Source organism: Oncorhynchus kisutch, linkage group LG23 (assembly GCF_002021735.2).
Source record: "Oncorhynchus kisutch isolate 150728-3 linkage group LG23, Okis_V2, whole genome shotgun sequence".
In the NCBI taxonomy this organism is placed as follows: domain Eukaryota; kingdom Metazoa; phylum Chordata; class Actinopteri; order Salmoniformes; family Salmonidae; genus Oncorhynchus; species Oncorhynchus kisutch.
The window spans coordinates 41,660,295-41,673,210 of NC_034196.2; the positions used below are offsets into that span (position 1 = coordinate 41,660,295).

Below are 12,916 nucleotides of genomic sequence, written 5' to 3' on the forward strand. Positions count from 1 at the left end.
TACTGAACACATCAGATAAGTCTAATTTGAACACTAGTGGTCACTACTGAACACATCAGATAAGTCTAATTTGAACACTAGTGGTCACTACTGAACACATCAGATAAGTCTAATTTGAACACTAGTGGTCACTACTGAACACATCAGATAAGTCTAATTTGAACACTAGTGGTCACTACTGAACACATCAGATAAGTCTAATTTGAACACTAGTGGTCACTACTGAACACATCAGATAAGTCTAATTTGAACACTAGTGGTCACTACTGAACACATCAGATAAGTCTAATTTGAACACTAGTGGTCACTACTGAACACATCAGATAAGTCTAATTTGAACACTAGTGGTCACTACTGAACACATCAGATAAGTCTAATTTGAACACTAGTGGTCACTACTGAACACATCAGATAAGTCTAATTTGAACACTAGTGGTCACTACTGAACACATCAGCTAAGTGGTCTCTCGATAAAGGCCACAGAGCGTGGCCCAGTTTTCAAGTTGAGATTCAGCCATAGAATACATAGGGACACATGGTCACCCCTTTGACTTGTGTAAAGTGAACATGTGTAAAATCACACTGAAACACAATATTCATAGACTAAATGCAGTTGAATCCATCATTTCTTTGATGTAAAATAAATTGTGGTGCGTCACAACTAAGAGTGTGTGTGTGGCCTCACCTCAGACCACACGCCAGCCTCCCACACGGTGAGACAGTCCTGGCCCTCGCAGCGCTGGTTGGGGGCCGGCTTGGGGCCGGCACAGTCGCGGTCCTTGGCTTTGACCAGGGTGCCGTTGGCTAGCTGTAAGGTGCAGGCTACCTGTCTGCTCTGAGAGCCTCTACCACAGGTACGAGAGCAAGACGTCCACTCAGTCATCATCCACCTGGAGAGGTAGAGAGCACATTAATACACACATATTGTACACATACACACACACACACACACAGTACACACACATACACAGTACACACAGACATACACACACACACACATACACAGTACACACAGACATACACACACACATACACAGTACACACAGACATACACACACACACACACACATACACAGTACACACATACACACACACATACACAGTACACACAGACATACACACACACACATACACAGTACACACAGACATACACAGTACACACACACACACACACACACACACACACACACACACACACACACTACACACAGACATACACACACACACACATACACACACACACACACACACAGTACACACAGAACGCACACACAGTACACACACACACACAGTACACACAGACATACACACACACATACACAGTACACACAGACATACACACACACACACACACAGTGCACACACACACAGTACACACAGAACGTACACAGTACGCACACACAGTACGCACACACAGTACGCACAATGTACAGACAGACAGGCAGACCATACAACCTCCTGCTTTGTGTAAACAATGTGGCCACCAGACTTCATTCCCATTCAACAGAGAAACCTAAGCCAAGGAGCAGGAACGTGAATGGTGAGTATGTGTGTGTGTGTGTGTGTGTGTATGTGTGTATGTGTGTGTGTGTGTATGTGTGTGTATGTGTGTGTGTGTGTGCGTGTATGTATGTGTGTGTGTGTGTGTGTATGTGTGTGTATATGCGCGTGCGTGTATGTGTGTGTGTGTGTGTATGTGTGTGTATATGTGCAGGTGGGGGGGGGGGGGGGGGGGGGGTCTCATCTCAGTGTTAATGACACCCCATAAACAGACATCCAGGCCCAAGCACAGCCCTAGAGGAAGGCTACCAGGCTGGTTCTGACGTAATGTGGCCCCATCTGGGTGACAGATGTGCAGGCAGAGGCACCAGGGAGAGTCTGGTTCTGCTGGTGGATGATGGTAATGGTGGAGGAGGGGAGGTGGGGTGGATATGCTCCATCCAAGCCTCCCCTCAGTGACTGCGATCAGGGTAGAGCAGCCGGAGAGGACAGGGTCCAGCTGGAAGTCTGCTCGGGCCAAACAGGAACATGACGTGGCCTTGTTGACCTATCACCCCCCTCCCCACACACACACACACACATCCCTGTCTGACATCAGATCCACAGATCCAGTGGTCTGTTCTGCCGTTATCTGATTGCCGTTTTTTTGTTGTTGTTGAGCACGGCAGGACTGTAAATGTTATTTATCCGCGGCTCGGGGTGATGAAAGCTCACAGCTTGCTGCTTACTGCTCGGCTGCAGATGAAGTGTAATACCCCAGATACATATGACAGATAAGAGAGGGAAACTAATGATTTCCAGGGGATGCATTGTGGTGGAATGTAAATGTCAGCAGCGAGTGTGGACTAGCATTGGACCAGCATTGGACAAGCATTGGACTAGTATTAGACTAGCATTAGACTAGCATTAGACTAGCATTGGACAAGCATTGGACTAGCCATGGACTAGCATTGGACTAGCATTGGACTAGTATTAGACTAGCATTGGACTAGCATTAGACTAGCATTAGACTAGCATTGGACTAGCCTTGGACTAGCATTGGATTAGCATTGGACTAGTATTAGACTAGTCTTGGACTAGCCTTGGACTAGCATTAGACTTGCATTGGACCAGCTGTCTAATGTTCTGTAGGAAGATAAGAGAAAGTTCTGTACTGGTATAGGCCCGGGGAGAAGAAGGGCTGCGATTCACGTTTATAATCCAGGCAAAACAACTTTGTGGGCTTCATGTAAATGTTTGTACTGGTTTCTGTCAACAAATGTGACTTGGTGTATCTCCTCAATCCATTATGCAATGGATGATCTAAGGCTCAGCTTACGTCAGCATTAAAGAGGCAATCTGGGACCTAGACAGCGAGAAATCGCCCACCACATCATTCTTTGGAAAAACAGCTGAGAGTAAGACAAGTAAAACATTGGAGTAAAACAAGCTTATCTTTAGGGTGCTGATGGAGTACGACAGTAGAGCTTAGCTCATTTTTTAAATATTCTTTAAGAATCAATGGCTATACATAATTAATTCAAAAAAAAATGTATGTACCAATCTCAGATTCCCCCTTTTAATGACGGAGTTGGCAGCACTTCAGAGTATATCATGGAACACTCCTATAAATGTGTTAAGAAGTAGCTACAGAAGGTCCTTCAACTAAAGTGGAACAACCATTTCCAGGAACTACCAGAACTTGCTGGATGAAGACTGTTAGTATGAGAAGAACACATGACTGTCATTGTTAACAAGCATCCCAGACTTTGGCATGGCGAAGTGAAGTTTGATTTCTCTTTGAGCTACATGTGCAATATGACTCAATAGAAACATAATTCTTCCATAAGAATTAAAAGGTCTGTTCTCAATGAATGTTGCTATTACACTATCCCCCCCCCCCCCCCTCATTTTTTGGGTAAAATGTTTAGTCATTTAAGCAGACACTCTTATCCAGAGTGAATGCATAGATGTTCATACTATTCGCTTCATAGGAATTGAACCCACAGCCCTGACATTGCAAGTGCCATGTTCTACCAACTGAGCCACACGGGACCACATACTATACTATAACAAAGCCTGAGAGGGAAGGGAGAAAGAAGGACCATCCATATTGTACCAGCACTTATCTTTACCTTGTCTGGCTGGGCTGACCTTTACCTTGTCTAGCAGGGCTGAGCTTTACATTGTCTGGCAGGGCTGAGCTTTACATTGTCTGGCAGGGCTGATCTTTACCTTGTCTAGCAGGGCTGAGCTTTACATTGTCTGGCAGGGCAGAGCTTTACCTTGTCTGGCAGGGCTGAGCTTTACATTGTCTGGCAGGGCTGATCTTTACCTTGTCTGGCAGGGCTGATCTTTACCTTGTCTGGCAGGGCTGATCTTTACCTTGTCTGGCAGGGCTGAGCTTTACATTGTCTGGCAGGGCTGAGCTTTACCTTGTCTAGCAGGGCTGAGCTTTACATTGTCTGGCAGGGCTGAGCTTTATCTTGTCTGGCAGGGCTGATCTTTACCTTGTCTGGCAGGGCTGATCTTTACCTTGTCTGGCAGGGCTGATCTTTACCTTGTCTAGCAGGGCTGAGCTTTACATTGTCTGGCAGGGCTGAGCTTTACCTTGTCTGGCAGGGCTGATCTTTACCTTGTCTGGCAGGGCTGAGCTTTACATTGTCTGGCAGGGCAGAGCTTTACCTTGTCTGGCAGGGCTGATCTTTACCTTGTCTGGCAGGGCTGATCTTTACCTTGTCTAGCAGGGCTGATCTTTACCTTGTCTAGCAGTGCAGAGCTTTACCTTGTCTGGCAGGGCTGATCTTTACCTTGTCTGGCAGGGCTGAGCTTTACCTTGTCTAGCAGGGCTGATCTTTGCCTTGTCTAGCAGGGCTGAGCTTTACCTTGTCTAGCAGGGCTGAGCTTTACATTGTCTGGCAGGGCTGAGCTTTACCTTGTCTGGCAGGGCTGATCTTTACCTTGTTTGGCAGGGCTGATCTTTACCTTGTCTAGCAGGGCTGAGCTTTACATTGTCTGGCAGAGCTGAGCTTTACCTTGTCTGGCAGGGCTGATCTTTACCTTGTCTGGCAGGGCTGAGCTTTACATTGTCTGGCAGGGCAGAGCTTTACCTTGTCTGGCAGGGCTGAGCTTTACCTTGTCTAGCAGGGCTGAGCTTTACATTGTCTGGCAGGGCTGAGCTTTACCTTGTCTGGCAGGGCTGATCTTTACCTTGTCTGGCAGGGCTGATCTTTACCTTGTCTAGCAGGGCTGAGCTTGTCTGGCAGGGCTGAGCTTTACCTTGTCTGGCAGGGCTGAGCTTTACCTTGTCTGGCAGGGCTGAGCTTTACCTTGTCTGGCAGGGCTGAGCTTTACCTTGTCTGGCAGGGCTGAGCTTTACCTTGTCTGTCAGGGCTGAGCTTTACCTTGTCTGGCAGGGCTGCTCATTGCACTTGCGGACTTGAGGCTCAGGTTTGGTCAGGTGACGACATCTTCGGTTGTCCACCACGCTTGTAGTTTTGTTGACAATGTTAGTGCAGGTGACGATTGTCTTTCTTTCTCCTGGAGAAGAAAAATCTAACATGAACAACAAAGTATTGGAAAAGTGATCAAGGGAGACAGACTTGCATCCTGTTCAGGGGGTGTACTTATACATCAAGCTGTCTCATTCATCAGAAACAGGACACAGGCCCTATGGGCCGTTCTGGCAGGGAAAAGGCTTACTGACTGTACTCAAGCAAAGTGGGAGTGAGGTAATGTACTACTGAGTGGTAACGTAAGGTGGGAGTGAGGTAATGTACTACTGAGTGGTAACGTAAGGTGGGAGTGAGGTAATGTACTACTGAGTGGTAACGTAAGGTGGGAGTGAGGTAATGTACTACTGAGTGGTAACGTAAGGTGGGAGTGAGGTAATGTACTACTGAGTGGTAACATAAGGTGGGAGTGTGGTAATGTACTACTGAGTGGTAACGTAAGGTGGGAGTGAGGTAATGTACTACTGAGTGGTAACGTAAGGTGGGAGTGAGGTAATGTACTACTGAGTGGTAACGTAAGGTGGGAGTGAGGTAATGTACTACTGAGTGGTAACGTAAGGTGGGAGTGAGGTAATGTACTACTGAGTGGTAACGTAAGGTGGGAGTGTGGTAATGTACTACTGAGTGGTAACGTAAGGTGGGAGTGAGGTAATGTACTACTGAGTGGTAACGTAAGGTGGGAGTGAGGTAATGTACTACTGAGTGGTAACGTAAGGTGGGAGTGAGGTAATGTACTACTGAGTGGTAACGTAAGGTGGGAGTGAGGTAATGTACTACTGAGTGGTAACGTAAGGTGGGAGTGAGGTAATGTACTACTGAGTGGTAACGTACGGTGGGAGTGAGGTAATGTACTACTGAGTGGTAACGTAAGGTGGGAGTGAGGTAATGTACTACTGAGTGGTAACGTAAGGTGGGAGTGAGGTAATGTACTACTGAGTGGTAACGTAAGGTGGGAGTGAGGTAATGTACTACTGAGTGGTAACGTAAGGTGGGAGTGAGGTAATGTACTACTGAGTGGTAACGTAAGGTGGGAGTGAGGTAATGTACTACTGAGTGGTAACATAAGGTGGGAGTGTGGTAATGTACTACTGAGTGGTAACGTAAGGTGGGAGTGAGGTAATGTACTACTGAGTGGTAACGTAAGGTGGGAGTGAGGTAATGTACTACTGAGTGGTAACGTAAGGTGGGAGTGAGGTAATGTACTACTGAGTGGTAACGTAAGGTGGGAGTGAGGTAATGTACTACTGAGTGGTAATGTAAGGTGGGAGTGAGGTAATGTACTACTGAGTGGTAACGTAAGGTGGGAGTGAGGTAATGTACTACTGAGTGGTAACGTAAGGTGGGAGTGAGGTAATGTACTACTGAGTGGTAACGTAAGGTGGGAGTGAGGTAATGTACTACTGAGTGGTAACGTAAGGTGGGAGTGAGGTAATGTACTACTGAGTGGTAACGTAAGGTGGGAGTGAGGTAATGTACTACTGAGTGGTAACGTAAGGTGGGAGTGAGGTAATGTACTACTGAGTGGTAACGTAAGGTGGGAGTGAGGTAATGTACTACTGAGTGGTAACGTAAGGTGGGAGTGAGGTAATGTACTACTGAGTGGTAACATAAGGTGGGAGTGTGGTAATGTACTACTGAGTGGTAACGTAAGGTGGGAGTGAGGTAATGTACTACTGAGTGGTAACGTAAGGTGGGAGTGAGGTAATGTACTACTGAGTGGTAACGTAAGGTGGGAGTGAGGTAATGTACTACTGAGTGGTAACGTAAGGTGGGAGTGAGGTAATGTACTACTGAGTGGTAACGTAAGGTGGGAGTGTGGTAATGTACTACTGAGTGGTAACGTAAGGTGGGAGTGAGGTAATGTACTACTGAGTGGTAACGTAAGGTGGGAGTGAGGTAATGTACTACTGAGTGGTAACGTAAGGTGGGAGTGAGGTAATGTACTACTGAGTGGTAATGTAAGGTGGGAGTGAGGTAATGTACTACTGAGTGGTAATGTAAGGTTTGAACTATAGTTAATATAAATCATATCAATCATTTCAATCTTTGGGCTAGTGATTGTATTGATGATCATTATCTAATAACCAAGCTCTAGGGAGTCATAATAAACTGCTTGCTTTCTCTTCTCCCTGGTACTCAACTAACATCATTGATCAGTCAAATAGTAAGCATCAATCATGAAACATCACTGCCGACTCTGGGCAAAACATTGTCGCAGGACACTGGGGTTCAAATCCAGGGTCCGCCGTGCTCATCACAGTGTCCCTCCGCCTCACCTACCTCTAAACTCTTTCTTACCTATCCTGTCAAAATCACAACAAGTCCACTCCTGGCTCAATTCCCAGCTGGAGACCACCAGGGTTCAAAGCCTTAGTACACCCCTCAGACTGCTAACTCAACTTAACCTGTCCCAGCCTCTGTTTCATCTAGCTAATACCTAAAAACAATACGTTATGAGACTGAATCTCCACACATACACACACACACACACAGGTCCTACTTCCTACTGCTGAATGTCAATGGGGTGTGTTGGTGGTCCTACCTCCTACTGCTGAATGTCAATGGGGTGTGTTGGTGGTTCTACCTCCTACTGCTGAATGTCAATGGGGTGTGTTGGTGGTCCTACCTCCTACTGCTGAATGTCAATGGGGTGTGTTGGTGGTCCTACCTCCTACTGCTGAATGTCAATGGGGTGTGTTGGTGGTCCTACCTCCTACTGCTGAATGTCAATGGGGTGTGTTGGTGGTCCTACCTCCTACTGCTGAATGTCAATGGGGTGTGTTGGTGGTTCTACCTCCTACTGCTGAATGTCAATGGGGTGTGTTGGTGGTTCTACCTCCTACTGCTGAATGTCAATGGGGTGTGTTGGTGGTCCTAACTCCTACTGCTGAATGTCAATGGGTTGTGTTGGTGGTCCTACCTCCTACTGCTGAATGTCAATGGGGTGTGTTGGTGGTCCTACCTCCTACTGCTGAATGTCAATGGGGTGTGTTGGTGGTCCTACCTCCTATTGCTGAATGTCAATAGGTTGTGTTGGTGGACCTACCTCCTCCTGCTGAATGTCAATGGGGTGTGTTGGTGGTCCTACCTCCTACTGCTGAATGTCAATGGGGTGTGTTGGTGGTCCTACCTCCTACTGCTGAATGTCAATGGGGTGTGTTGGTGGTCCTACCTCCTACTGCTGAATGTCAATGGGGTGTGTTGGTGGTCCTACCTCCTACTGCTGAATGTCAATGGGGTGTGTTGGTGGTCCTACCTCCTACTGCTGAATGTCAATGGGGTGTGTTGGTGGTCCTACCTCCTCCACACACGGCATGGCAGTCCTCCCAGCCAGAGTGGGTCCACATGAAGAGGGGTTCGCTGGGCATGGCCCCCGGTCCTAACCCTCCCTGGGGTTCCATGTTAGCCTCTGTGGGGATGGTGTACTCGTAATGGATGCCATGGTTCTGCTCATTGAACAGCAGCACCTGGGTCAGGTAGGATTATATAAGGTCAACGTTTGAGTAATGTTTTTCTCATGTTTGTCTAATGTTTGACGTTTATCGCCTTAAGTTTGTGGATTCAGTCAACCAATTCCAGGAACAAACCACAGCCCATATTACACCCTAGGCAGGTGGACTGGAAACCATTTCATAGGTAAACATTCGAACTAGCCTATCAATGTGGAGGGCAAGGTGGAGCTACGACCGTATTCCAGATGTACATGACGTGTCCAGGGATACACAAATCTGGACCTCGAGTCCAGTTCCACACTGATTTTCATTCTTGCAATTTAGTAAGGGACTGGTTTAAACCTGGGGTACCATGAGAGTACAATTAACTACCAGGTAAAACATTCAAATCAGATTTGGAACTGGACTCGAGGTCCAGATTTGAGTATCCATGGCTAGGGGTAAGAAACTACGGGTTGGGACTAGGGGTTAGGGACTAGGGGTTGGGACTAGGGGTTAGGGCCTAAGGGTTAGGGACTAAGGGTTACTAGGGGTTAGGGACTAGGGGTTAGGGACTAGGGGTTGGGACTAGGGGTTAGGGTCTAGGGGTTAGGGACTAGGGGTTAGGACTAGGGGTTAGGGACTAGGGGTTAGGGACTAGGGGTTAGGGACTAGGGGTTAGGGACTAAGGGTTACTAGGGGTTGGGACTAGGGGTTAGGGACTAGGGGTTGGGACTAGGGGTTAGGGTCTAGGGGTTAGGACTAGGGGTTAGGGACTAGGGGTTAGGGACTAGGGGTTAGGGACTAAGGGTTAGGGACTAGGGGTTAGGGACTAGGGGTTAGGGACTAAGGGTTAGGGACTAGGGGTTAGGGACTAAGGGTTAGGGACTAAGGGTTAGGGACTAGGGGTTAGGGAATAAGGGTTAAGGACTAGGGGTTAGGGACTAAGGGTTAGGGACTAAGGGTTAGGGACTAGGGGTTAGGGACTAAGGATTAGGGACTAAGGGTTAGGGACTAGGGGTTAGGGACTAAGGATTAGGGACTAGGGGTTAGGGACTGGGGGTTAGGGACTAAGGGTTAGGGACTAGGGGTTAGGGACTAGGGTTTAGGGACTAGGGGTTAGGGACTAAGGGTTAGGGACTAAGGGTTAGGGAATAGGGGTTAGGGACTAAGGGTTAGGGACTAAGGGTTAGGGACTAGGGGTTAGGGACTAAGGGTTAGGGACTAAGGGTTAGGGACTAGGGTTTAGGGACTAAGGGTTAGGGACTAGGTGTTAGGGACTAGGGGTTAGGGACTAGGGGTTAGGGACTAGGGGTTAGGGACTAGGTGTTAGGGACTAAGGGTTAGGGACTAAGGGTTAGGGACTAGGGGTTAGGGACTAGGGTTTAGGGACTAGGGGTTAGGGACTAAGGGTTAGGGACTAAGGGTTAGGGAATAGGGGTTAGGGACTAAGGGTTAGGGACTAAGGGTTAGGGACTAGGGGTTAGGGACTAAGGGTTAGGGACTAAGGGTTAGGGACTAGGGTTTAGGGACTAAGGGTTAGGGACTAGGTGTTAGGGACTAGGGGTTAGGGACTAGGGGTTAGGGACTAGGGGTTAGGGACTAGGTGTTAGGGACTAAGGGTTAGGGACTAGGGGTTAGGGACTAAGGGTTAGGGACTAAGGGTTAGGGAATAGGGGTTAGGGACTAAGGGTTAGGGACTAAGGGTTAGGGACTAGGGGTTAGGGACTAAGGGTTAGGGACTAAGGGTTAGGGACTAGGGTTTAGGGACTAAGGGTTAGGGACTAGGTGTTAGGGACTAGGGGTTAGGGACTAGGGGTTAGGGACTAGGGGTTAGGGACTAGGTGTTAGGGACTAAGGGTTAGGGACTAGGGGTTAGGGACTAAGGATTGTTTCAGAAAAAATACTTGTTTTTATTTCAGCCTTTGGTCTTCGAATAATCTTCAAAGTACACAAACACAGGATAGCTTCTCAAAAGACTACTTCCTCCGTAAATACATTGAAATAAAAAACATTACAATACATACACTTCATTCCCAAAAATGGAGAAGAAACAAACTGCTTTTGAAGAGACACTTTCCGAAACCATTGAGACATGATTTGATATCGTATTGATCTGATATCGTATTGATTTGATATCGTATTGATTTGATATCGTATTGATCTGATATCGTATTGATCTGATATCGTATTGATCTGATATCATATTGATTTGATATCATATTGATTTGATATCGTATTGATTTGATATCGTATTGATCTGATATCGTATTGATTTGATATCGTATTGATCTGATATCGTATTGATTTGATATCGTATTGATATGATATCGTATTGATCTGATATCGTATTGATCTGATATCGTATTGATTTGATATCATATTGCCGCCCACACGCTACTGTTATCAATGAACATTTATTACTTCATGAAACCACCATGCAGGACACGATTTATCATGATGCACATCCCTCCCCTTCCCCCATTAACACATAATCTCATTAGTAGTTGTCAGGAGGCTAATCCTATTAAAATTATAACCCTAATCTCAGCAATGACAGAGCTGTCGCTAGCCGCAGCCAGCTAATAACAGCAGCCGTGCAGCCAATCATATCCTCAATCATTAATCGCGTCTGCGCTCAGGCTGCCAGGCTGGTCACAGGCCAACTCACAACCTGACCTGACATATGGGGTGTGCGCTTCCACCTGTGGATATAGTACCACCAGAAATTCTGTAGTTCCATTAGACATGTTTACTGCTTTGTCTGTTGTACAGCAGTGTAATGTCTGTTGCACAGCAGTGTAATGTCTGTTGTACAGCAGCGTAATGTCTGTTGTACAGCAGTGTAATGTCTGTTGTACAGCAGTGTAATGTCTGTTGTACAGCAGTGTAATGTCTGTTGTACAGCAGTGTAATGTCTGTTGTACAGCAGTGTAATGTCTGTTGTACAGCAGCGTAATGTCTGTTGTACAGCTGTGTAATGTCTGTTGTACAGCAGCAGTCTGTTGTACAGCAGTCTGTTGTACAGCAGCGTAATGTCTGTTGTACAGCAGCGTAATGTCTGTTGTACAGCAGCGTAATGTCTGTTGTACAGCAGCGTAATGTCTGTTGTACAGCAGTGTAATGTCTGTTGTACAGCAGTGTAATGTCTGTTGCACAGCAGTGTAATGTCTGTTGTACAGCAGTGTAATGTCTGTTGTACAGCAGTGTAATGTCTGTTGTACAGCAGTGTAATGTCTGTTGTACAGCAGCGTAATGTCTGTTGTACAGCAGCGTAATGTCTGTTGTACAGCAGCAGTCTGTTGTACAGCAGTCTGTTGTACAGCAGCGTAATGTCTGTTGTACAGCAGCGTAATGTATGTTGTACAGCAGCGTAATGTCTGTTGTACAGCAGCGTAATGTCTGTTGTACAGCAGTGTAATGTCTGTTGTACAGCAGTGTAATGTCTGTTGTACAGCAGTGTAATGTCTGTTGTACAGCAGTGTAATGTCTGTTGTACAGCAGCGTAATGTCTGTTGCACAGCAGCGTAATGTCTGTTGTACAGCAGCGTAATGTCGGTTGCACAGCAGCGTAATGTCTGTTGTACAGCAGCGTAATGTCTGTTGTACAGCAGTGTAATGTCTGTTGTACAGCAGTGTAATGTCTGTTGTACAGCAGTGTAATGTCTGTTGCACAGCAGTGTAATGTCTGTTGTACAGCAGTGTGATTTCTGTTGTACAGCAGTATAATGTCTGTTGTACAGCAGTGTAATGTCTGTTGTACAGCAGTGTAATGTCTGTTGTACAGCAGTGTAATGTCTGTTGTACAGCAGCGTAATGTCTGTTGCACAGCAGCGTAATGTCTGTTGTACAGCAGCGTAATGTCGGTTGCACAGCAGCGTAATGTCTGTTGTACAGCAGCGTAATGTCTGTTGTACAGCAGTGTAATGTCTGTTGTACAGCAGTGTAATGTCTGTTGTACAGCAGTGTAATGTCTGTTGCACAGCAGTGTAATGTCTGTTGTGCAGCAGTGTGATTTCTGTTGTACAGCAGTATAATGTCTGTTGTACAGCAGTGTAATGTCTGTTGTACAGCAGTGTAATGTCTGTTGTACAGCAGTGTAATGTCTGTTGTACAGCAGTGTAATGTCTGTTGTATAGCAGTGTAATGTCTGTTGCACCGCAGTGTAATGTCTGTTGTACAGCAGTGTAATGTCTGTTGTACAGCAGCGTAATGTCTGTTGTACAGCAGTGTAATGTCTGTTGTACAGCAGTGTAATGTCTGTTGTACAGCAGTGTAATGTCTGTTGTACAGCAGTGTAATGTCTGTTGTACAGCAGCGTAATGTCTGTTGTACAGCAGTGTAATGTCTGTTGTACAGCAGTGTAATGTCTGTTGTACAGCAGCGTAATGTCTGTTGCACAGCAGCGTAATAACAAACCGTTATATATGATGAGTTCATAAAAGGTTTGTGAGTTGAGACGTCACCTACTACATCAGTCAGAAAAAGTGACTG

The 12,916-nt window shown here is 46.4% G+C and overlaps 1 protein-coding gene across 1 annotated transcript in view; it reads right to left on the minus strand.

The window, feature by feature from the left end:
- The window catches only part of LOC109868745 (A disintegrin and metalloproteinase with thrombospondin motifs 19), a 137,249-nt gene that overhangs the window by 30,376 nt on the left and 93,957 nt on the right, over window positions 1-12,916 (minus strand). Inside the window, exons 18-20 of the mRNA XM_031802449.1 lie at window positions 8,290-8,458; window positions 4,884-5,019; window positions 686-890 (exon numbers count right to left, since the gene is read on the minus strand). Of these exons, the coding sequence (XP_031658309.1) occupies window positions 686-890; window positions 4,884-5,019; window positions 8,290-8,458 (510 nt within the window). The remainder of the gene's footprint in view (window positions 1-685; window positions 891-4,883; window positions 5,020-8,289; window positions 8,459-12,916) is intronic.